Source organism: Paramisgurnus dabryanus, chromosome 1 (genome assembly GCF_030506205.2).
Source record: "Paramisgurnus dabryanus chromosome 1, PD_genome_1.1, whole genome shotgun sequence".
NCBI classification, from domain to species: Eukaryota; Metazoa; Chordata; class Actinopteri; order Cypriniformes; family Cobitidae; genus Paramisgurnus; species Paramisgurnus dabryanus.
Window position 1 is genome coordinate 38,908,473 of NC_133337.1, and position 26,552 is coordinate 38,935,024.

The 26,552-nt window shown below is 38.7% G+C and overlaps 1 protein-coding gene across 2 annotated transcripts; it reads left to right on the plus strand.

Moving 5' to 3' along the window:
* The first annotated feature begins 1,058 nt into the window (after positions 1 to 1,058).
* Positions 1,059 to 25,282, plus strand: dlg5b.1 (discs, large homolog 5b (Drosophila), tandem duplicate 1). 2 transcript variants are annotated; one of them, XM_065272177.2, is made up of 34 exons: positions 1,059 to 1,660; positions 4,121 to 4,189; positions 4,882 to 5,035; positions 6,343 to 6,486; positions 6,750 to 6,933; positions 7,409 to 7,668; positions 7,868 to 8,180; positions 10,220 to 10,450; positions 10,565 to 10,749; positions 11,720 to 11,845; positions 12,008 to 12,140; positions 12,229 to 12,356; positions 12,461 to 12,636; positions 12,761 to 12,864; positions 13,672 to 13,764; positions 14,014 to 14,844; positions 16,098 to 16,200; positions 16,370 to 16,505; positions 16,600 to 16,721; positions 16,810 to 16,881; positions 16,958 to 17,114; positions 17,227 to 17,304; positions 17,515 to 17,677; positions 17,761 to 17,894; positions 18,917 to 19,069; positions 19,157 to 19,337; positions 19,484 to 19,632; positions 19,795 to 19,965; positions 21,139 to 21,329; positions 21,419 to 21,562; positions 21,949 to 22,076; positions 23,657 to 23,766; positions 24,246 to 24,355; positions 24,436 to 25,282. In XM_065272177.2, exons 1-34 carry the CDS (start codon positions 1,366 to 1,368, stop codon positions 24,537 to 24,539), a joined length of 5,832 nt encoding a protein of 1,943 aa, XP_065128249.2. In that variant the 5' UTR covers positions 1,059 to 1,365; the 3' UTR covers positions 24,540 to 25,282. The 2 variants fall into 2 exon arrangements, with proteins under 2 accessions (XP_065128249.2, XP_065128250.2); XM_065272178.2 differs by lacking the exon at positions 17,227 to 17,304.
* Positions 25,283 to 26,552: the final 1,270 nt, after the last annotated feature.

Below are 26,552 nucleotides of genomic sequence, written 5' to 3' on the forward strand. Positions count from 1 at the left end.
AGTTTTTAGACCAAAAATATCAAATTAAAGTGATTTTGTGCATAAAACAAGCAAAAAATCTGCCAATGGGGTAAGCAAATTTTTCTTGAACTTTTCTTGAATTTAGTGTTTAAAAAAATGTTCAAGATTTTTTTGCTTACCCCATTGGCAGATTTTTTTGCTTGTTTTATGCACAAAATCACTTAAATTTGACATTTTTGGTCTAAAAACGAAACTTATATTGTTAAATCGTTTAGCTGATCAAGAAAAAACATCTTAATTTAAGAATTTTTAGATATTTTTGCTGAAAACAAGACAAAAATACTAAGAAAATGTTTTCTTGAAAATCATTTTTTTTAGTGTATAATAGAGATGATCTGTAGATCAAAAGGGGCCCAGGGCCCGCTTGGCGGTCTGTTGTATTTGTGGGGGTTCTCCAAATATTGTTTAAACTCAAAATACTATTTGGAAAAAAGAAATTAAAACAAAAATGCATTTATAGGCTAATAACAGAAAAGGGGGATAATATGGCTAGTTGTCACACTTTTAAAGATACAACCTGTGTGTGTTTGTATAATACAAATATCCTCTTTTTGTGTCTGCTTTATCAATTAAACAATTTTTAAAAAAGATTTTAAAGGGTGTTAACATACAAAATGTCCAATAATGTAATTAAATAGGGGTGTTTAATAATTATATAGGGATTCGTATTAGTTTATATGAGTGACGTGACGTCACATGACGCTAGTTGTCTAAACATAATTTTTTGTTCAGGATCAAAAATTGCTTCTGTATTTTTTGTTAAAAATGTAATATAATCTTATAATTATTATTGTTATTATTATAATTGTCATCATTACTATTATTATTATCATTATTATTATTATACAAACAGTTAACGCCCAGGTAAGTTGCGTTTTAAACCCCGCCTCTCTCTGTCTCGAGTTCCCTCTCGTTCAACCGGTTTGAATGGCAGGTAGAAGACCCGCCCATATCCCGTTCCCTCCTGTTTATGGGATTTGACTGGCATGTGGGAGCCCCGCCCTCCCCCTCCCGCTCCTCCCGCTGCTCGTCTTTGATTGGCAGATGAGAGTTGTGGAGTCATGGCGGAGCTCAGCGTCCCTCAGAAGATTCACTGGAGTCGCAACGAGACTTTCTGACAGATTTTCAAACTTTATAACAAACAAAACATGATCGAAACCAAGTTAAAGTGACCGTTTCCGTCGGAAAACCGGAAACAGAAAACCGGCAAAGATGTGAGACTGTGCGATCCGAAAGAAAAGTCAGTTTAGTGTGTGGAAACTCTTCAAATATGGCTTCTTGTTTCTTTCAATTTCACGCGAAAAACTCTTCAACGAGAGCTTCGGTGTTTCTGCTTCTGTAGCGATGGATCCGAAGCACCGAGAGTTGTTAGAGCAGGTCCAGCACAAGTTGTCGGAGTCCGTCACAGATGTGGATCGGGTTCTGGAGCTGCTGGTCCGGTCCGGCAGCCTGAGTCCGGCCGAGCGAGTCGAGCTGGATCAGAACTGCAGCAGCAGCGCAGAGAAGATCCGTCTGCTCGTCAGGATGCTGATGGAGAAGAAGGACCGAGATCATTTCCAGGAGTTCTGCTGGGCTCTGGAGAAAACCCAACCGCTTCTGCTCAACTCTGTGCTGCCTGTGGACCACGAGCACAACACGGGTAAAACTTCCAGAACGTTCCTGTAAAGTTGCACTTAGTTTAGTTTTAGAGTAGTTTAATTTACCTTTCCAACAAAATACAAGTAAACACAACGTAGAGTGATGTCATTGAACTAGTGATCATATGACAGACTAAACAAAGAACACATTTAATGTCTGTCTGTCTTTGTGTTGCACTTAAATATTCATTACTTTGATGTTTAGTCAATTATTGAATAATGTGAATGTTTGATATGGTTTAAGGAGCAAATCGTGTCAAACTACAGTATGATGTCACTGTTTGACATGTTATGACATGTTATGACAATCAAGGAGGGTTGTAACAAAAAATTGTATATTTAGGATTACATTTGTGAAATTAACAGATGAAAATGTTACAATCACAGACCTTCGGTGATTAGGGCTGCAAAACGATTAATCGTGACTAATCGTTTGCTGAATAAAAGTTTTTGTTTACATTTATATATGTGTGTGTACTGTGTATAATAATTCTGTATATATAAATACACACACATGCATGTATAATTTTAAGATTTATTTTAATATATCAATTTATGTACATAATTATTATACACCGTACACACACAGATATATGATGTAAACAATATGCAGATGCAAATATGTAATGTAAACATATTCTGCAAACGATTAGTTGTGATTAATTGTTTTGCAGCTTTAATTTGCATGGGAAATTTGTATTTTTCTTAAAGGACGGTGGTTTGTGTTTTCTACTGGGTACGGTCACATTGGTATGGTTTAACCGCTGGCACACTGATGCCCAGATGTTTTTTTTTATACGTGTCATTATAATAAACATGGATCAGTGAGTGAGTGAAGCTTTATAAAGCTTTGGTTGACCTCTTGAGTAAATCTTCTAAGAGAAACATTGTAGAGTAAATGTGTTACAGATGTTTCTAAGATTCCTGTGGTTAAAAACACTCATCAGATGTGCAGAGATTTATCCATATGCCAGAAATAGGGAATAATGCGGCTTAATGCTGGATGAAACAACTTTACTTAGAAAGCCATAAAATCCATGTTACTGGAATTCATGACACAGAAATACATGTTGATTTGCAAACCGATACCGTCACATCCTTTCAGGCGGATGTGAAAGTGGATAAAAAAACAGGATTTTTTTAAATCTGGTAAATGGAGCGTTTCTGATCATTGACACATATTAGAGATCTATGATGGTCATCAATACAAATCTCAGTGTTGATGGCAGAGATTATTTACTCAGTCATTGATGGACATCATTTGGCTTTTCTAGCTCTTGTGTGTGAGTTTGTTTGTGTATTAGAGACAATAGTTGTCTCCTGGTTGGCAGCAGGTGGTCAAAGCATCAGGTCAGGATGGGTCTGGTAAGGCTAGTTAAACATGACCCATCCCTGTACACAGTTCACAGTGCAGACAGAAATCCTTTGATATGTCACTTACAGCAGAAGATTTCACCCTGTAGAGAACTAACACCAATCTAAACTTACATTTAATCCCTTTAATTCTGTTCACACATCCTTAAAAGAAAATCAAATGAATATGGTGAGAAAATAATTTCAGAGAAAACACTATGATGTGTGTGTGTGGGTCTGTGCATGTTTTATGTTTGTATCTTTGAGTTTGTCCATAAGGTTGTTTTCTACAGATCCTCTTATATTTCATGATATAAAACATTTAAAAAAGTGTTTTGTAGCGCTGCAGACATTTTTCTATTGTGTGTACACTGTGGTATGTAAATAAGTGGGCATGTCTAACACTTTTGAGCTTATTTTTAAAACAACATCTGTGGTCTGGATGTGGTTTGGTTTATATTGATTTATACCACGGGTCTGTTGAATGCTGTATTCTGATTGGCTGAGAAATGTTCCGTGGGTATGCATTAATCTCTGATAACCGCACACCTAACTTGTCAAATGTCTTAAAAATAGGCACCAGAGCAATGTTTGTGGTAACCGTGATATAAGAGGAATAATTGACTCCGGTCCTTTGAATTATTTGAAAATAATGCACACCCGCGGTGTAACGCATTGCACCTTGGGTGTGCATTATTTTCTTATATTTCAATGGCCCGTCGTCAATTATTCTGTACTTATAGGATGGGTCTGTTAAATGCTTTATTCTGATTGGTTGAAAAATGTTCCACAGGTATGCATTATTTTCTATAAACGCACACCTGACCTGTCTGTGCAATGTCTGTGGTATAAGAGGAATAATTGACTCTGGTTCTTTGATTTATTAAAAAAATAATGCACACCTGCTTCGCAACATGCTGCATTACCACCTTGGGTGTAAATTATTTCCAAATAATTCAACAGCCTGTTGTCAATTATTATTTACATTAATGGGTTCTGTGAAATAAAATAACTCGTACTGTTAAACACTTACCCCTAACGTGTTGTTTATCTTAAACTAATGATGCTGGTGATGGAGATGATGTTTAATGTTTGTTTGTTTGACTCAGGGTCCACATACAGCGTTCTGTCTGCGATGCCGTCTGACTCTGAGAGCAGCAGTTCCCTCAGCAGTGTTGGTGAGTCTCTCTCTTTCTGTCTCTCTCTCATTCTTCTTAATTTTAGGGGAAATAGGTGACCCAGACACATTTTTGAAGGTTGTTTAATGCAATGTATGAATTATCAGATTATTTTTGTTTAGATTAAGGAAGGGGTCACTAAATCAGATTCAAACGTGCATACTGCAGTTTAATAGATGTTTGTATGAAACTTGATCTTGAATAATCTATAAAATAGAGTAAAGAAAAGACTCTTCCAGCAGCAGTAAGTGAGCTCTTCTGTCCATTAAACATCTAAAAGCCGACAGACTCTTCTGTTTTCTGCAGTGAAGTTAATGGGGCAGGTAGTCAGTGGCCCAGATAAAACATAGTTTATTTATAACATCTGTAAAAGAAAATACACCAGAGCTGACTTCAAAACTAAAAGATAAAGCATGCAAACTTGACAGCTCCTGTATAGCATCTTCAAATCTGCTTCAGAAAGAGACAGACAGACAGTGATAAAAAGGATAGTTATCCCAAAAGTAAACTTTGTGAAAATATTCACCCTTGTGACACAAAAGAAAAAAGTTGTTGATGATTTTTTCAATTAAAGTGGATAGGCAATGAGAAAAAAAGTAAAGACATGTAAAATGAACTTCTCCTAAAGTCATTGTGAATATTTTATTTTATAAGTACTGAGAGGATGATCTCACCTTGTTATATCTGTCCAGCATCCTCACCTCCACCTGCACACCTGGACAAGCATGTGATGAGCGAGAAACTAGAGACCGTAATGTTCCAGCTCAGACAGGTGACCAGAGAGCGAGATGACTTGCGTAAAAGACTAGCCCTCTCCTCTCCTGGAACCACCTTTGATGATTGCAGGTATGGTAACCAAGTTACTGCAGCTACAGAGCTCAGGGTGTGAGTGTAGATGTAGCCATGGTAACAGAGCTCAGGGTGTGATTGTAGATGTAGCTATGGTAAGAGAGTTCAGAATGTAAGTGTAGCCATGGCTACAGAACTCAGGGTTTGAGTGTAACTGTTGCTATGGTAAGAGAGCTTAGGGTGTGATTGTAGATGCAGCCATGGTAACAGAGTTCAGGGTTTGAGTGTAGATGTAGCCATGGTAACAGAGCGCAGGGTGTAAGTGTAGATGTAGCTATGCTAAGAGAGTTCAGGGTGTTAGTGTAGATGTAGGTAAAGTAACACAGCTCAGAGTGTGAGTGTAGATGTGGCTATGGTAACAGATGTAACTGTAGCTATGGTACCAGGTAGCTATGGTAAGAGAGTTCAGGGTGTGAGTGTAGATGTGGCTATAGTAACAGATGTAACTGTAGCTAGCTATGGTACCAGAACTCATGGTGTGATTGTAGATGTAGCTATGGTAAGAGAGTTCAGGGTGTGAGTGTAGATGTGGCTATGGTAACAGAGCTCAGAGTGTGATTGTAGATGTAGCCATGGTAACAGAGCTCATGGTGTGATTGGAGATGTAGCTATGGTAAGAGAGTTCAGGGTGTGAGTGTAGATGTAGCTATGGTAACAGAGCTCAGAGTGTGATTGTAGATGTAGCCATGGTAACAGAGCTCAGGGTGTGATTGTAGATGTAGCTATGGTAAGAGAGTTCAGGGTGTGAGTGTAGATGTAGCTATGGTAACAGAGCTCAGAGTGTGATTGTAGATGTAGCCATGGTAACAGAGCTCAGGGTGTGATTGTAGATGTAGCTATGGTAACAGAACTCATGGTGTGATTGTAGATGTAGCTATGGTAAGAGAGTTCAGGGTGTGAGTGTAGATGTAGCTATGTTAACAGAGCTCAGAGTGTGATTGTAGATGTAGACATGGTAACAGAGCTCAGAGTGTGAAGGTAACTGTAGCTATGGTTACGAAGCTGAGAATGTAAATGAGCTATCTTTAGCAATGATAACTTCACCTGAAAGGTTTTTTTAGGCCTTGTTTGTGCGAAGTTTCAGACTATAAAGGCACAGCATTCCATTGGACAGCAAGTTCCCTTTATATAACTGGCTTTTATATTGTGTGAGAGAGATTTCAGAGTGCTTTGGGTTTACTTTCATTACTATTTCATAAGTGACGCTTTTGCTGTGTTTTTGTGCATTTTCACCTGAATGTTAACAGGCCCACAATTCACTGCAGAGACTGAGACTCTTTTATGCTGTTTTTCTGTGTATGTAGGCCGAGTATAAAGCCGGCTCACGATTATGAGCGTCTGAAGCTCCAGTGCATGAAGGCCATGTCAGACCTACAGTCTCTTCAGAACCAGCACACCAAAACCCTCCAGAGATGTGAAGAGGCCGTGAGAGATGCAGATTACTACCAGTGAGATCTCTACCTATGAGTTTTGAATGTTTCGTTTCGGATCGTTGGTTACACTAGAAGGGCTTTTTAGCCTTATATTTGCTATTGTGTGGTATTGTGAGGATCAGCCGATGAGCTCAGTAGTGTCATTGGGGAAGGCTCTGATTGGCTGCCTTGAGTTAAAGATACTGTGGTTGTGGAATTAAAGTTTTAATTCATTGAGCATTTACAAATAAAGTAACATTAAGAAAACAATAAAACAAGGAAAACTCTCTCTCTCTCAGTACTCTTCATGGCCGTGCGGCCGTTGAACAGACTCGGCTACAAGAAGACTTGGAGTCTGTGAAGCTGGACTACTCGCAGCTCATGCAACAGCACTCGCAGCTGCAGCAGACCTGCGACGAGCTGCGCCGCATCCATGACGACGACCAGAGAGAGGTCACAGACATGCGCGTGCAGCAGCAACAGGTGCAAATACAGACAAGTATCACAAAACATTCAGCATTTGCATTCAGTCTTTCTGAGGCTCATTTTGAACCTTTATTATTTGTCGTTCTAATGCAAATCTTGAGACATTTGGCTAGTTAGTTTCACATAACCTGTTTACAATATTTTTGCCTTAAACCTGTCTGCAGATCAATTTTCAATTTCTGCTGTTTGGTTTGTCCTATAATATTATTTTGTTTTCAGTCTTTTCTAGTCTCTGGCATAACATCACTGTAGCAGTGTAATTGTGTCATTTGTGTGAGATATGAACTGTGTGTTGGCTCAGTGGTGCCATCAGCTGGTATCATGTTGATGGTACTTCATATCTGCAGATGTAGAATGATGTCATTTGATCTGAATACATCTAGCTACACCTGGCACCTGGTCTATCTCAAAGTGTAGTGTACACTAAAGACTGTGGGTTCAGTTATTTCACAGGTCATTGTCTCTGTTGCAGGTCATGCGTGAGAACGGTTCCTCTGACCTTCTAAACAAACTCTATGACGGGGCCCTCAACAAATTGGAGGTAATGAAGCAGGAGAGCGACGCCCTGAGGAAACGATACAACGAGAAGATGGCCAATCACAGCGCAGACCTGAGCCGTCTGGAGCAGATGGACGAAGAGAACAGACATCTGCAGAAACAGCTGGATGTTCTTCTGAAACAGAGAGATTCAGCGCTTCATTTCCAACAACAGTACAGCAGTTCTGGCAGGAGGTACCTCAGTACCACATTCCCAAATCTCAATCTCAAAGCATTTAATCAGCAATACAACACTCAATTAATTCACTGGACTTTTTAATCTTAAAGGTGTAGAAAGCATTATGAAAACCGTAAATGATCTTTATATAATAATGCACATTGGGATAAATATACAGTTGATGTAATCCAGAGTGTCTGCTTGTGTTTCTCTAAGGTTTGAGAGCCTCCAGCAGGAGCTGAATAACGTGTCCGCTCAAAACGACGAGCTGCAGAGGGAAATGGAGCGTTTGCAGATGGAGAACACGCGATATAAGACCCTGCAGCTGAAGGCCATGAAGGACGCAGAGAAACTGAAGGATGAAAGAGACTCTGTACTGAATGAGTACCGGATGATCATGAGCGAGAGAGATCAGGTGATCAAAGAGGTGGATAAACTCCAGAGCGGGTTAGAGGCGGCCGAGGCCAAACTCAAGAACACATCCAGCGAAAGGAGAGTTGCCAGCGAAGAGATGGAGGCTCTCAGACAGGTCATTAACAAATGAAATACTGAAGATCATTGATATGTTTTATTAAATATGTGACCCGTGCTGGCAAAATGAGTTGGAATGAGCACATTTTTAAAAATAAGTTATTGATATATTTCGGCATTCTCTATTAAAAAACTTGATGTTTGATTTGTTTGGAATCTAATAAGAAATGACAGAGCTACACCTGTCAGCAAATTTTGAGAAAAATAAACAAAATCACCACATCAATACCTTAAAATCACAGTAAAACGAATAGATTTAACACATACAAAGTAAAAAACAATGTCTAAAGCAAAAAGATATGTTCAACTTTTTTTTCTTTTATTGTTTGATTGACATTCAGACAGACAGCTTTAAAATCTATTGTAATGTAAGGTTCTAATATTATCTTACACATCAGATATTTTTAAAACTGTACACTGCAAAAAAATAGTATTTTTGTCTTGTTTTCAGGAAAAATATCTAAAAGTTCTTAAATTAAGATGCTTTTCTTGATGAGAAAAATATCAAATTTAAGTGATTTTGTGCATAAAACAAGCAAAATAAATCTGCCAATGGGGTAAGCTAATTTTTCTTGAATTTGGTGTTTAAGAAAAATTTTCACGATTTTTTTGCCTACCCCATTGGCAGATTTTTTTCTTGTTTTAAGCACAAAATCACTATAATTTGATATTTTTGGTCTAAAAACTAGACTTTTTTTTTTGTTTTGCTCATCAAGAAAAAGCATCTTAATTTAAGAATTTTTTGATATTTTTACTGAAAACAAGACAAAAATACTAAGATTTTTTTTCTTGAAAATTTTTTTTTTTGCAGTGTAATTCTGTATAAATGCGTATATATCGGGGTTGCATGCTCGCCTATCTGTGCACAGGGATCTATAGGTCAGCGGGAGGAAGAGCGTTTTTGAGTCTTATCTCTCTTACTAACTCTTTTAACATCAATCAGATCCTAAACTTTATCTCTCTTAACTATTTGAACATCAAGCCAGTCCTGCATTTTATATTCTAATTCCTGCATGTTTTAAAAGCGAAACCAAAAGGTCATGCACATGTGGATAGAGACGCATCTTTGTATTTGATTAATCATTTAGGACGATACACCTCTAAGGAAACGTACAAATAAAGATCATTTGTTTAAAGGAGACATTTCACAAGACTTAAAAAAAAATTAGTCTAAAAAAATTTTCAAATTAGTCTTTGGTGTCCCCAAAGTACATATGTGAAGTTTTAGCTCAAAATATCATCTAGATAATTTATTATAGCCTGTTAAAATTGACACTTTGTAGGTGTGAGCAGCAAAAATCTGCTGTTTTTGTGTGTGTCCTTTAAAATGCAAATGAGCGGTTGAAATGCAAACACTGATCACCATAATGGTGTTTGTTGAAATTAAAACTCAGTTGTGCTGTCAATTATTTTCTTTCTCTCTGCACTAAATGTCAGTGTCGTGGTTGGATAGTGCAGATTAAGGGGCCGAAGATCCCCTTCTGACATCACAAGGGGAGCAAAATTTCAATGAGCTATTTTTTCACATAAATGCAAAGAATGGTTTACCAAAACTAAGGTACTGGGTTGATCTTTTTCACATTTTCTAGATTGATAGAAGCACTGGGGACCCAATTATAGCACTTAAACTTGAAAAAATGTCACATTTTGTTCCCTTTAATGACTATTTAGAGCATTGGGATTGCTAGACGAGGGCTTAATGTACTAATTTTTTATAAAAACCTTAATTGTGACCAAAATCAACAAAAATTAGACGGTGCACATTAAGACTCATTTTGCCATTACAGGTCACATATTTTACATTTGCACTTTTATTTGGTGAGTTTGGTGTATATTTTATACCAGTGAGTTTTGCAGGGCAGTCACTCTTTTTCTTAGTTAAACATACTAAAAAAAAGAGATAAAATAGGAGACTACTTTTGTAACTTGCATCGTAGTTGCAACAATTTTTCCTAGCTTGACAAGTTATTGCCTTGTTTGTTGCAAAGTACCTTTATGAATAAGTAGAAACATGGTCCTGACCCATGTCATGTGCAGGAACTGAACTCGGCTCTGTTGGATCGAGACCGAGCGATCCGTGAGAAGACAGAACTGCTGGAGAAGTACTGTCATGAGGTTCAGGATAAGGCAGAGACTCAGAAAGAGTTGAGCCAGGCCTGTAAGGACATCGAGACGGTACGAGAGGAGCGAGACGTGGCCCGTAAAGAGAGGACAGAAGCTATTATCCAGAGAGACCAGCTGCTGAGAGAATACTACCAGGCCAGACAGGTGAGCTGGATCAGATGAATTAAGATTTGTTTTTGTTTTTTGGAATGCATCCACACTGATTTTAGCTTGCATGTTACGAAACAAAACATGTTAACATGATCAATGAAACTTCAGAAGCAGGACAGTGCGACGGTGGACATGGAGCGGGTCAGTAAAGAGCTGGAGGTGTTGAGGAAACAGTGCGAGGCGGTGTCTGAGGAACTACAGGAGGCTGTACAGGAGGCTGAGGTGGCAAAGTGTCGCAGAGATTGGGCCTTTCAGGAGAGAGACAAGATTGTCGCAGAGAGAGAGAGTATACGGTGAGTCAGTGAACTTCATCACTGTCGAACTAAGACACAAATGGGTGATTCTCATGAAATCCAGATTTAAAAGGTGTCCAGCATCAGATTTTTTTAAAAAGCCTTTGAAGCCAATACTTTTTGGACATATAAGATTAAGGTCTGAATTTACTATAACCATTATTTTTAGACGATTTAAATAAAAAAATTATTATTATCGCAGCATGATATTACATTAAATATATGCATTTACAAACTCATGTTTCGGTAATGAGAACCAGAAAGTTGTCTAGGTACTATGACAAACAATATTTAAACTTTTATCTGGAGAGAAAAAAATATGAACTGCTTACCTGGTAGCCATCTTGAGTGTCACAGTCAATTATGTCCCTTACAACAATTTTTTTTTTGAAAATGTTAGTTCCTTGAGGACTTAAACAATGATTGAAAATTGTTGCGGAGGATAAGAAATGTTTTCTTGGATACATTTATAATCCTTATTATTGTCACTACATTTACCAATGATCACCAACCACCACATGTTTCTTTACTGTAAATGTTTATAGTATAACATGCACTGAAGCTTTTTCTGTTTTAGATTTTTTAATCATAAATATTTCCATGTCAAAGAACCCAAATCCAGTCATGGACACATTGGGGTAATGAAAATTGCGTTGCGGTAATGAAATTTTTTTTTTTTATATGATGTCATTTGAAATCATGTGCAAAATAGTACGTGGAGAGATGTTTGTAACTGTATGCTTCTTATTTTGATACACTTACTTTGCATTTACTTTTTTTATCAAAATGTTTCATGACACCTCATAAGTCTAATTTCGCGAGAATCACCCAAACAGTTTCAAATACATTATAAAATTCTTTCACCTGTTGTTGATGGTGTGCATGTAAACGGTTGGATGTTTTTTTTAGTATATTTTTGCTATATACTTGTATGTATATTTCTAATGTTTGTGTTTGTATGTATTGTCAGGACGTTGTGTGATAAACTGCGTCGAGAGCGTGACCGAGCAGTGAGTGATCTCGCCGATGCGCTGCGTAACCTCGATGACTTGCGAAAACAAAAAAATGACGCGGTGCGAGAGCTGAAGGAGCTAAAGTAAGTCATACACACACCAAGATTTAAACCCGATCTGTTTTATGTAAGATAAAGAGAGTCATTGTCAAGGTTTTTAATAGAAATGTTCTTATTTAGTTCACCATTTATTTGGGGTGGCAGTGGTTGAAAATCATTGAAGCTAAGATAAGGTATCTGTTTCAGGGAGTGCATGGAGGAGCAGTTGGAAAAGGAGGCGCGTTTTCGCCAACTGATGGCCCACAATTCTCACGATTCGGCTATAGATACAGACTCTCTAGAGTGGGAAACTGAAACAGTGGAGTTTGAGAGAAGTACGGTGAGTATATTGTGACTATAGGACGATCAAAGACAAGACAAACCTCCAGACGTGCAGAGTTTTAACACGTCGGCTGTCTTATCTACAGGACGACATGGATTTGAGTGCTCTAGGGTTTGATATTGCGGAGGGGGTGAGCGATCCGTACTTACCCGGGGATTATGGGATATTTGTGAGCAAGGTGGACAAAGGGAGTATTGCAGAAGGCAGGTTAAGGTATGAGAGTTTATATAAGGAATTATATTGCACTTCTTCAGCTGTATGTTTTACGTTTATGCATTTAGCAGACATCAATCTAATAAGTGTTATTTTAATTGTAGGGTGAATGATTGGTTGTTAAAGATCAACGATGTGGATCTGGCCAATAAGGACAGGAAGCAGGTGATAAAGGCGGTGTTCAGCAGGGGTGGGGTCATTAACATGGTGGTCCGCAGACGAAGGTCTCTGGGAGGAAGAATGGTCGCTTCTGTGCATCTTTCACTCGCAGGTCACAAAGGTTTGTTAACTGGTCAGTTCTTAGTTATTTAGCTTAGTGTAAGCCTATCTTTTTCTTTTCTCTGTGAAAGATGTTCAGCAGAACTTCTTGAATACATTTGTGTCTTTCTCTGTCTCTGGTTCAGACTGTGGCATTGGGTTGGAGAGTGCCGTGTTCGTCTCATCTGTTTCTCCGGGCAGTCCTGCAGCCAGGGACGGTTCTGTGTGTCCTGGTGACCGACTTCTCAATGTGAGTCCAGATCTGATGTCATCAGTACCCCAGAAAAATCCTGATTGGTTAATTTCTATGTATATTACAGGGTTCCCACGGGTCTTTGAATTCCTTGAAAGTTTGTGAAAAATTCAAGGTTTATGAAAATATACATACACAGATACAGGTCATTGAAAGTGCTTAAATCTATTTTATTCAAGAAGTTTTCTGAAAAATAAAAATCCATATTATTCCCTGTGTAGTGTAGGATATCATAAAAATTTTAGCATTTTTAAGCACACGTGCTAAACTGTTTGCTTTAAATGCTTATATCTTCTGTATGTGAATGTTGATTCATACCAAAATGCTTTTTTGCATAGTTGTGTTTGACACATAAAAACGTCTCGGGTTACGTCTGTAACTGTTGTTCCCTGAGAAGGGAACGAGACGCTGCGTCTCCCTTGCCATACTTCCTGCGTCCCTGTAACGCCGTCTTTGGCAATATTTCAGATAGCGATATACTTCCTGTCTCCCGCGTCACCCTGTCTTTGTCGTTAGGCCTCACCATTGGTTGAATTTGATATACACATTCAGACGCACTTACCCCTGGAGGCATCTCCAAAGTGTCACACTGTGACGTAGCGCAAGTTCCCTCGAAAGGGAACTGTAACAATGTATCTTAAAAGGTAACACGATGTCCCCACATTTAGTCGTTGAATTTCAGGGTATTGGACCTGGAAAGTCCTCGAAAGGTCCTTGAATTTGAAGTTAACTAAGGTGTGGGAACCCTGATATTAGCTCTTTGTTTTTAGTTGATTAGCTCGTATGATCTTATATGCGTTTCAGATCAACGGAATTTCACTGGATAATAAATCAGTGAGCGAGTGCGAGAATCTCCTGCACAGCTGTCGAGATTCAGTTTCTCTTACAGTTCTTAAGGTGAGACCATTACAAAATATTACTGATTATTATTACACATGAATTATTTTGCAGATTGATTGGTGTATGACATGAAATTATCGCAAGAGTACTGCTTTCGAATTGCTCTTGTGAAACTTTAAAGTCTAACGAGCTTTCTATTGCAGCAAAAGCTGAAAAAGCTGTGACCCTATGAACAATGTCAGAGCGCTTTTTAAACTGCAAAAATTGCTGAAAACATTTGAGAGAAATGATCTTCTCTTGTTCCAGGTCTTTCCACAGAGTTTGTTGGGTTTGAGTATCTCTGACCGTGACTGCGAGAGAAACGCGAACGAGAAAGCTGCGGATCATTTGCGGCCCTGCAGGAAACAGCCAGTCAGCAGCCACTCCACCCATAAGGACATGTACAGTCCCACCCGTGACGTAGAAAGCGACCGTAGCCAGCACGGGCCGCCGTATCGCTCTGACCCATATCACGAGATCTGCTGTCCGCATCCGAACCCTAAGCGCCCCCTAACCTTGCACCCCATTTCCCCTGGTGACTGCATCAATATAGAGATGGGTCAGGACAGGAAAAAGCAAAGTGGAGGCACCTGGCCCAAAATGATGGCCGTCGCCATGACGACTGCGGACCCACCGCTCTCTATTTTTAGGACACAAAAGAGGAAGTCGATATTTGACGCAGATGTGTTTAAAAGGCCAGAGACGCCATCCAAGCTGGATTACCTCAGTGTGTCTCAGATGCCCAAACATTCCCCTCAGAGCTCCTGGTCAGAGGGGCTGGCACAGGTACCGCCCGACCCCCCCAAACGCAGCGATTCTTTCAAATTCAAACACAAACCACAGGGAAGTTCTGCGTCCGATTCCACTATTACCACTGGATCTCCCCCAGCTACGCCCATTCAGACCACACCTTCTCTCGGAGACAAAGCCGGTCCTGATGTCGAAGGTCGGGACCGCAATGGCAATGTTCTCCAGGGCTCTGGCACAGGAGGTTCGTTCACTGAAGAGGTGTCTGAACTCGAGGTGCGAAGAGTGAGACCGAACTCAGCACCCGCCCAGCGCCGCACTCTCACGCCCCTTAAAATGCCGTTTCCACAGGTATGGTAGAGTTTAGTAAAAACATTTCAAATGTATGTGATTTCAGTTGAATAAAAGAATCATTGAGGATTTCGAAAAAACTGTAAAAATCTCGTTCCGTTCTTGTAAACCCATCTTGTCTCGTTACACTGCTAATAGACCTATCACTTCTTGTTAGTTCATGTTAGCTAATGCATTTACTAATGTTAACAAATACAACAGTATCGTAAAGCAAACAAACTAACAAACCATATTTGGCTAGCGTTAGTGAAGCGGGCAGTGGTCTTTCTGCTAAGCTCCACCCACAAAAAACATCACAATGTTTACTATAACAGTAAAAGCGGGTCTATACCGGGGGTCTCACCTTGCTACTGGTAAGCTACTTTCCTACTTTTTGTGATAGGTCATATATTAAAAAACATGCATTTTCAAAAAAGATACACACATCTTGTATTCAGTAGTTTGTCTTTTAATTACTGAAATCTCATATTTTCTTTTTTAATATTTTAAAAACAGTTAAACACTGCAAGAGACAAATGTTAATAGTTCAACTATGAACGTTGCACAAAAAGTGCAAGTGTAAATAATCAACATGTATTTTTTAACTGTAATGCAGTGCTCTTAAAGTTCTTTTGTTTATTATTGTTTAACTTTCATAAATTGTTTGATTTTAAGTATTTGCAACACATAGCCAGTCTTCTCCTAATGACTAAAATTGCACTTTATGCTTTCTTTTTTAATATTTTAAAGATATATAGGCTAAAACACCTTTTCATTGTACACTACATTCAGACACGACTGAATGGAAAGAAGCTCATTCCAGCCTTTAAACTACAAAAATATTAATACTTAATAATTTACTTATCAGTAATCAATGGTTTTTACAGGATTCAAGTGTTACTGATAAAGTTAAACAGGAAATGATTAATAATTTTCACCTTGCAAACAGTGTTTAGATTGAAACACAAGAATACATCACTTCCCCTCGACGTGTCACATGCGTTGTAGTCACACAAGTTTATTTTTTTAATGCGTTTAATATTTTTTACGCACCCGCAGATGGTTGGCAGCCCATTTCCAACTCTTCTTCCGGTTTATCTGCTGTCATTTGTCATGTACAGTGGAAAGGTGGCGTTAAAGTAATCACGCTGATTTTAAATCTGTCAAAGGTGACCAGCGGGCCGGATAAAGATGATTAGAGGGCCACATTTGGCTGCAAGTCGACTAACCCTGCTGTACGCATTCAGGTTTAACCCCTTCAGTCTCTCTTTCAGAGCTTTTCTAATGACGATCATTCACCTGAACCTGTGGATCTGGTACGGTTCTCACCTTTCCGGTCAAATCGCCATAGCACTGGTTTTTCACCTGTGCAACCACGTGAGTTTAACACCGCAAACACATTCACGTCCATGTTCATTGGAACACAAAATATATTTAATAGTGTACTCTGCTGTTAAAAACACATGAAACACATGAGCGAATACAGCACTTAAAGCTTTGTTGACTGTATAAGGTATAACTTTCCTTGCGTTTGTGTCGTGTCTAGACTCCGCTCCCAGGACTCTTTCTCCTTACCCTGCTGTCACGGCGGTAATGAGGAACCCCGTATACACGGCTTGGAGTCACTGTGTCAAAACCACTAACGCTCCTTCTGTTCCAGCACACGCACACACCCAAGTCAGGTACACACACATATACACACAGATGTACACAGATTATATACTGTGATGTGTTGGGTGTGTTTTGATGTAAGATGTGTGTCATTATGTACCTCAGTCCACAGCATCAAGGCTGCTGGAGCGTCGATCTTAACCACAAGCGTTCTGCCGAACTTTTCGACAGCCCTCACGGAGTAATAAAACACAACACCAACTCCCTGCCGTCCAGTGCCAGACAAGGTAACAGCTCAACCTGTAAATGATAAGCACATCTGATACAATGAATTATCTGCCGTCAGAGTTTGAGATCTCTTTGGTTTGTCTGTAGGTTTGTCTCATGTTCAACGCATTAAGATCCCATCCACCCCACGGTACACTCGCTCTCAGGGATCAGACAGAGGTGCTTATCGTTTTTAATTTCATGCATTATGTGCCCCCAAAGTTCAGTCATTTGAGTGTTTTTGTCCATCTTTCAGGTTCTCTGTCTCACTCTGACTGCAGCAGTCCCAGTCTCGTAACCCCGCCCCTTTCTCCTGTAGACGCCACCTCCTTCAGCAGCGGCCAATCGCAGGGCTCCATCTCCAAGCCATTATTATATAGCCCTGTGCAGACGGGCGATCGGAGGAGGGACAGGTAGAGATGAACTCATCTGAGTTTTTGTTTCTTTACCCGAGATCATCTTTTCTTCTTTCTGGTCTCTTTCTCTTCCACTCCATTTCTTTTTCTTTTCTCCTTTCGGCTCCAGAGGTGTGTTACGTAACAGGTGTTACCTGAAGCTTTCTCGAGCTCAGAGGTTGAGGTTTGCGTCTTTACGGATCCTGAGGTTTGTCCACCGCTGGATGAGAAAACAAAAAGCATATGCTATTATGTTTAAGCCACCTGCTATTCCTAACTACAAATGAGTATTCCTGGTGCTGACCACAGATCTGTTGTGTGACTCTGTGGGTTAAAATGTTAATGCTTGTAGTGGTGCTTAGATTTTTATTGTGACATAACCTAAATGTAAGCCTATTTTTTATGTTTTTGCATTTAGGCCGTACATAGAGGAGCCACGCTGTGTCACTATTCCTAAAGGGGCGGAGCCCTTGGGCATCTCCATTGTAGGCGGGGAGAATGGAGGTATTTTCGTTTCCAAGGTAACGGGAGGCAGCATCGCTCAGCAGTACAACCTGGAGTTTGGAGATCAGCTGTTGGAGGTTTGAAAAACACTCAGAAAGAAATAAAAAAGTTTTTTTTAAAGAAATCATATGCGAGTCTGTGTGTGTTTGTGTGTCTGTAGTTTAATGGAATTAATCTCAGGAATGCCACCGAGCAGCAGGCGAGACTCATCATTGGACAGCAGTGCGATACCATCACCATACTGGCACAATACAACCCACACATGTACCAGCTGGGGAATCACTCTCGATCTGGGTACACATATAAAATCTTTTAAAAATAAGAAGATTAACTGTGCGTTCACACCAGACGCAAATGAAGCAAATAAATTGTGCTATTCACACGTAGTTGGACGCTTGAACATTTTGAGTTAACTCACTTCATTCATGCATGAAATTCGCGTCATCCGCGCATGAAATTCAGATGAGAATACGCTCAATTTGCCAGCTTTAGCAGCTTGTAGTCTCAATATGTAAATATTAGGGATGCACCGATATGGAAATTTTGGCCGATACCGATTACTCTTTATATTTGGGGGCCGATAACCGATATATATAAGCCGATAAATATTCTTATTAATTTCACAATGAAAAACTCCCAGACCGCGGACTTCTTGTCTTTGCGCTAGACTAGCATACTCTTCTTAAGCCCGCAACACGTGTCATCTTCGTGCAATGCCACAGAAAACACTAATCAAAACTCCACATGGCCAGCAATGAGCAAGTGAAGTGGTTCAACAAACCGAAATAATCCATCATTTATCGGCTTTCATTTATCGGCCTACTTTCGGTATCAGACGGATAACCGATAATATTAAAAATAAGCAGTTATCAGCCGATAACAATATGTCGGCCGATATATCATGCATCCCTAGTAAATATATAGCTCAAGATAAATAATCGCCAAATCGCGATTGTTTGACTTCATCGTGATGATTTCAGATCACCGCAATGATTGCACATCTCTTTAAAAAACACAAGGGGGAGCTGCAGCGCCTGTATAAACAAAACCGTATCAGATGGCGCTCCTTAACTGACAATGTAATGCGTGTAGCCTCATTTGTGCGAACCGCGCCGCAGGATGTCTATGCATCTTTGCATTGACTTAATATGTAAATCACTTGCGCTAAACCCTTCATTCACGTCTGGTGTGAACGCACCTTTACAATCTATTGACATGTTTTGTTAGGATGTATAGTGTTGTTGTATACCGTAGCTCTCTGTAGAGTCTGTTTTAAATGGCGTGTTGTTTAACTGAAATAATGTTTTTGGTGTCAGCTCCAGAATGGAATCCTCCATAAGTTCTCACTCCACACCCGGTACTCCCGACACACACTCCAACAAAGAAACATTCAGTGAGCACGATGAGGAAACCATGACCCCGCCCTCCAAACAGACCACACCCTTATCCAGCCCTCGCAGGGTCATCAGGTACTAAACGCATTCATGTGAAACTGTGCCATGTTCTGACCACGCCCACCGCTGCGATTGCTCTAACCGTGCTCTGTGATTGGCCAGAGATCGAAGTGAAGGCAGGAAACAGGCAGAGCTGAGGAAAGTTGCGGTGAGGAAGACGCGGGTGGATTTGGGCTTGAAGATCTGTGGAGGGAATCTATCGGGGGTTTTTGTGGAAAGCCTGGAGGAAGACAGTCCTGCTAGAGGAGCCAACGGCCTGCAGCCTGGAGATCTTCTGCTGGAGGTACGACAGAGAGTAATATTAGTCTGATGTTATTATATTAGTACGCTTCAGGTGTCCTCTGGTGTGGGCTAAATGCTGTATGAAGTGACACAATCATTTCTGGTGTGACTGTGATCATACGGTGTGATGTCATTTCCTGTGTGCAGTGTAACTCCGTTAGTTTGAAGAATAAGACTGCTGAGGAGGTCTACCTAGAGATCGTGAAACCAGCCGAGAGCGTCACCCTCACGGTTCAGAGCCGACCTGAACAGTTCAGGAAAATCAAAGACACACCTGGAGATGGTTTTTACATCAGGTGACCGATCCTGTGTGTTTATTCAATTTATCCGTTAATGTTTGCTGTGTTTTTGCTCTTGATATGAAATTAGGCAAAAATTATATTAATGCATCAGACTAGTTTGAAAGCATGAATGAAAATGATGTATTTCTCATCTCCATTGCCTTTCTCTCTGTTTAGGGCGTTATTTGACCATGTTGGAGGGTCAGATCAAGAGTTAAGCTTTAAGAAAGATGATATTCTCTATGTGGATGACACGCTGCCCAGGGGAAATTTTGGCTATTGGTTGGCATGGCAACTGGATGAGAACGCACAGAAACTGGTACACGGACACGTACCCAGCAAGTGCATGTATGTCTTCATCTCATATTCATGTGTCCATCCCTTATGTACATTGAAAAAAGGGAATGTAAATTGGTTCATGGCGATACAATACAGCGATGCCATACATCAAACATTTCTTCAATGCGATTACGATTCGATTCAATACGATTAATTTATCGATACTTTAATATTACGTGCCTAGTTAAGTGGATACATTTTTAATAACTCACAAATGCAACCAAAATATATAACATGAATTTAATTAAATTCTTGAAAATCTCTCTCCCAATTGGCACATTTACAACATCAAACTAAGAAGAAAATCTACTTTTTTTTTCCCCAATAAAGTAAAATAAATAATGAGGGGATCATCATCATCAAGCTCATGATGGCAACCATAGATATGTACAAAGGCTAAATGCGTTATGGCGGAGTCATCACCTGGCGGCCATCTTACCACAGGGCGCTTGCTCACTCATAGCATTGTATTTTAATGATGCATGTACTTTTAAATGACCATAACTTGCTCAATTTTCAAACGGTTTGGTTTGTTACAAACGTTATTAACGTGGCTTAATTTTGGATGCTTTAACATGTTTCATGAATTTTGTTTTTTTTTAAGTATGCAGTGTCATAGGTACATATTTAACATTTATAACAAACCAAACCGTTTGAAAATCGGTAGAAAATGAAGCAAGTTATGGTCATTTAAAAGTACCTGCACCATTAAAACTCAATGCTACGAGTAAGCGAGCTGCCTGTGGTAAGATGGCCGCCAAATGCGGATGTTCCACTCAATTGGCCAGCAGGGCGGGCGAGACATCTAGCCTTTATTATACATATCTATGATGGCATCAGTTAAAGTCTTTAGTGTTTCAGCTGGTGCGTGCAAAGGTTTTCTGCCAATCTATTTGTTTAATTAATTTTCCAAATACAAAATATTTTTTTGTATTACTTTTGCTGTGTTTTCACTGATACAACTGCATTGTTGCTGCATTGCATTCACTTGCTGACACTAGCACACGAAAATAAATGTGTAGATGGATGTTACGTCATATGTATTTTGTGCTGCATCGTATGTTAAAAAATGTCTTTGATGCATCGAACTATATCAATGTATTGTTGTTACACCCCTAAATGAAAACTAGTGTTTGGAGACATAATTGTTATGTTTGTGTACGTATGTGTGTGTGTATGTAGGATTGATCAGGACTGTCAGCGTCGGTTCAGTGACAGTAAAGATGAAAGCAGTTCTGGTAAAACGCTCTCGGCTGCTGCGCGTCGATCTTTCTTCCGCCGTAAACTGAAACACAAACGCAGCGGCTCTAAAGACGGTCGAGATGCACCTGCAGCTGACGCCATCAGCACCGATTCTGTGTCCTGCATGGAGGGTAAGGAGATCAAACATTCAAGACGTCATCTGAAGAGTTATACTACACACTTAATCTCCGTATGTTTTTATTTACTTGCATGTGTTCAGATTGTGTAAGTCTGGCATATCAGCGTGTGCAGAAGGTGGAATCGACCAATCGTAGGCCGGTGTTGATATTGGGGCCACTTGTTGAGCCAATCAAAGAGATGCTGCTCAGAGAGGCTCCTGGGAAATACTGCCGCTGTTTATCTGGTAAGACCAGTCGTTATAGTATTTAAAATGAAACTTATTTACTCACTCTTATATTGATCTTTCTTCTGTGAAATTAAAATGTTTAGCAGGAGATCGTACAGTAATCGGTTGCTGTTAGTGTTACTTAAATGGGATTCAATTACTGATAAACTCACACATCCTATATTTACAAACCTGAGTGTTGAGACAGAAGATATGTGAGAATTAGGGATTTTTATATAGACCACTGGTTTGTCCGACTCGCTGGTTTAATATTCTGCTGAAGTCATACAGGTTTGACGTGAGTAAATGATGACAGGGTTTTCATTTTGATCTGAACTCTTCCTGTAATGTTTAACAGCGACATGATGTGAACGCCTTTGACTTTAATTCATTGTATCGTGCAGAGGTGATGAAGGCCACCCAGCAGGCCATTGAACGAGGTGTCAAAGACTGTCTCTTCATCGATTATAAACGCAGGAGCGGACATTTTGACGTGACCACTGTGGCATCCATTAAAGAAATTACAGAGAAGGTGAGACTGAGTCACTTTTGACATCGATGCGTCCAGAAATCTCACAAAAAACTCCTTACAATGACATGTCAGGGGTCTCATTTATAAAACGTGCGGACGCACAAAACGAGGCTGGAAACGTGCGTATGTCAGTTCCCACACAAAGGTTGTGATCTATAAAACTTTTAACCGTGTTTAAGCACATTCTGGAGACAAAGATGGTGAGGTCGTGAATTAAAGTACGTCAGACGAACGATTATAAGTATAGACGTCACACACTTTTAATTTCACTCCATATCAAACATTAGATCCACATAATCATGACGAATAAATCCAGCAGGGGTATTTGTTTATTACAAAACCCAAAGTAGATGATGACGCGAGTTATCGTCTCAAACGTAAATCTCTTTTTTTGGACTACAACAAACACACGGATTGTAGGTAACAGTTTACTTCCTAGGATTGGTGACGTAGACAAGACCGACATTATCATAATTCCTCCCGCTTCAGACTCACAGCCTGTAAGTTAACTCCTGTTAGCATTGCATTTTAAGCAAATCTTTCAAACATGGTAAGGAGCGTCACATTTCCTGCTGACGTCAGAGTTATACAGACCAATCACGACGTACAGATTAGCTGGCCAATCAGAGACAAAGCGCTTTTCAGATCAATGAGTTTTGTACAAAATCAAAGCATTTGAGGAAGACAGGGATATCTGGAGCTACAAAAATGCATGGTATGTGGAAAATTATGTGTTTTTTAACCATAAACTACACACAAACACATTGAATTATACCAAATACACAAAATAACATTGTTATTTAATAGGTGCTCTTTAAATCAAAAATAAGTTTTAATATTTAATCAGCTCTGTCTTACCCTCACATTATCCACTACGGGAGCGTGAGATGGCCCGATTGCATGAAATACAAGATGGCATTAAACGAATGCAAGTTATTAAGTAAGAAAATAAGGAGATCACTAAATATAACTGTAAGCCTATAAGGTTATTTATGTTTTAGATTAAAATGATTCATTTTTATATTTCTGCTCTTTACGTATATATCAAACGCATGCACTGAAGGAGCAGAAAACATTTATTTTTTTACTGATACCGCAAAATCAATGGCTTGCATTTATTGGCGGCCACAATACCAGTAGGATGCCAGTCTCATTATTACGTAGATCGGCATTAATAAGGTGATTTGCATTGACTTTTTATGGTTAAAAGTGGATGTGTACAGGGCAGGATCTGAGGCTTGCAGGTGATCTGTGATTTATAAAGGGAACATTGCTTACAGGTGTGTTTTATAAGTCTTAATATTTTTTGGTGTATGCCATTTTTGGCTTTTGGGAGCATGTAAAGTTTTAGTATAGATCCTATGCACGGTTTTATAAATGAGACACCTGATCTGATTTCACCCTAAAATCAGTAAAGTAAACAAGTTTTTGTCAATGCTGACTAATTCTAATCTAAACTTTTATGATTTTTGTATTCTTTACAGTCATAAGAATTTTAAGGCAAAATACACAATATTGTCATAAAAAATGCCAAAACATAAAAGATAGCCTGCATTTTTCATTCTGTCTTATTCTCTCAGGATTGTCATTGTCTGCTGGACATCGGACCTCATGCCATCGAGCGCCTGCACATCGTCAACATTTACCCAATCGTCATTTTTATACGATACAAAAATGCCAAACAGATCAAGTATGTGACCGTGTCTGTGTGTTCATGTTTTATGTCACTTTCTTACTTTTTGTCATGTTTTCAGTAAAAACATCTAAAAATTCATCCTAAAACAAGATGTAATTTCTTGATGAGCAAAATGACCTAAGAAAATAAGTCTAGTTTTTAGACAAAAAATGTCAAATTTAAGAAAAGTTGTGCTTAAAACAAGCACAAAGAAAATCTGCCAATGGGGTAAGAAAAAGTCTTAAACTTTTACCTTAAACACTTCAATTTAGGAAAATGTAAGATATTTTTTCTTTTAAGAATTTTTATATATTTGTACTGAAAACAAGACTAAGTTAGAAAGTAATTTTTGCAGTGTGTTAGGTTTACACACTATAATTGATGATGTCATTACCTATGAGGCCTGGTGGGCGGGGCTTAAGAGTCATTGCTGTAGTACCACACTAGGATGAATGGATTAGTGTTTTGTGTCTAATAATAGTTTGTGTGCTCAGGGAGCAGAAGGATCCCGTGTACCTGAAGGAGAAAGTGTCACAGAAACATTCCAGAGAGCAGTTTGAGTCGGCACAGAGGATCGAACAGGACTACAGCAAATACTTCACAGGTCTGAATCACACAACACTTACATACAAACACAAACAAACAAACACAAGATGATTGATGGAGGTGTGTTTTGTGTTGCAGGTGTGGTTCAGGCCGGCAGTCTCTCCTCTGTATGTGCTCACATCAGGACCGTTGTGGACCAGGAACAGAACAAAGTTCTTTGGGTTCCTGATGGATCAACGTGAATAATCCAGAAAATACTCAGATCTGTAAAACAGAAACACAACATCCATCATGCAACAAATGTTGAAATCTAAACCTGTTACACTGTCACAAACAAACACTCTGAACTGCTGTAAATATCACTACATACTGTATGGCTGAGATGATCATAATATTCACACTTAACTGCTGAGATTAAACTCATTCTTCTCAACATTTAGTGGCGGTTTACCGGACAGGGTTTAGTTTAATCCATGACTAGGCTTTAGGTATAATTTTTTTACAAAATAATAGCTTACAAAAACAATACTGGTGTGCATCTTGAGACAAAACAACAGTATGGCACTGATATATTTTTAATATATGATATGCAAGCTGATTTCAGTTAGGACAACTCGAGCATTTTAGTCTCGGACTAGACTTAAGCCCTGCACTGCAAAAACTTGACTTTCTTACTAAGTATTTTTGTCTTGTTTTCAGTACAAATGTACCACCATTTTTCAAGATTACTATGTTCTTACCTCAACTTTGACGAATTAATACTTACCTACCTTTATTCAATTCGTGCACTCGCTGAAACTTCCGTCAATATTACTGCGCCAGAGGTCAAAGTGCTGCAAACTTAGTGCTCTTCCGCCATACAATATTGTTCTTCCACTGCAAAAAATGATTTTCAAGAAAAAATGTTCTTAGTATTTTTGTCTTGTTTTCAGTAACAATATCTAAAAATTCTTAAATAAATATGCTTTTTCTTGATGAGCAAAACAACCCAAGAAAATAAGAATAGTTTTTAGACCAAAAATATCAAATTTAAGTGATTTTGTGCAAAAACATGCAAAACAATCTGCCATGGGGTAAGCAAATTTTGAATTTTTCTTGATTTTAGTGTTTAAGAAAAATGTTCAAGATTTTTCTCTTACCCCATTGGCAGATTTCTTTGCTTGTCTTAGGCACAAAATCACTTACATTTGATATTTTTGGTCTAAAAACTAGACATATTTTCTTGGGTCGTTTTGCTTATCAAGAAAAAGCATCTTAATTTTTAGATTTTTTACTGAAAACAAGACAAAAATACTACAAAAATATTTTCTTTGAAAATCATTTTTTGCCATGCATTTTTTATCTGCTTAAAGATCGGCACATTTTATTTTGTGCCACCATACTTACTTGTGTAACTTCTCATGTAAGAGTCTTTAAATAGGGAAAACATGCAAGTGTTTGATGGCTTCTAAATTCATCCCTGTTTGGATCCTAAGGAATGAATGGGGCTAGGCTAAATGCTAACACATTCACGACGCGCTGTACAAAGATGAAGTGCATGCATTAAAAAAAGATAGGTATGTATTAATTTGTCTAAGTTGAGGTAAGAACATTGTAAAATATAAAAAAAACAGTGGTGTTTTCCTTTAAATTAAGATGTATTTTCTTGATGAGCAAAATGACCTAAAATAATAAGGTAGTTTTTAGTTTTAAAAACTAGTCTAGTTTTTAGGCATAAAACATCAAATTTAAGTGAATTTGTGTTTAAATCAAGCAAAATATTTGCCAATGGGGTAAGAAAAAAACTAAAAATTAGACTTTTTTTCTGAAAACAAGACCAAAATACTAAGTAAGAGTCATTTTTTGCAGTGTGTTCGGGAAACCGCCCCTAAATTTCTTTAACAAGCTTTCCAAAGAGTGTTGAAACATTGTTTTAAGTAAAATATTTTGCTTAAACTTTGTTTTATAGCCCACATAGAGAGTAAAACATCTCTTTCAGCTACATTTCTACTGTAGTTCTTCTGTTTATTTGACTACAGTGGCTGTTTAGTTCAAATGACCAAAAATAAAATCAATTTGTTATCAATGTCAAAGCAAATATATAAATATCAAGATATATAATAAAGGCTTAAAGGGATAGTTCACCCAAAAATGAAATTTCTGTCATAATTCACTAACACAGTATATGGTACCTATTGATTCCTATAGTTTTTGGTTTTCCTACTATGGGAGTTATTGGGTACTGTCAACTGCGAGTTTACCATCATTAATATCTT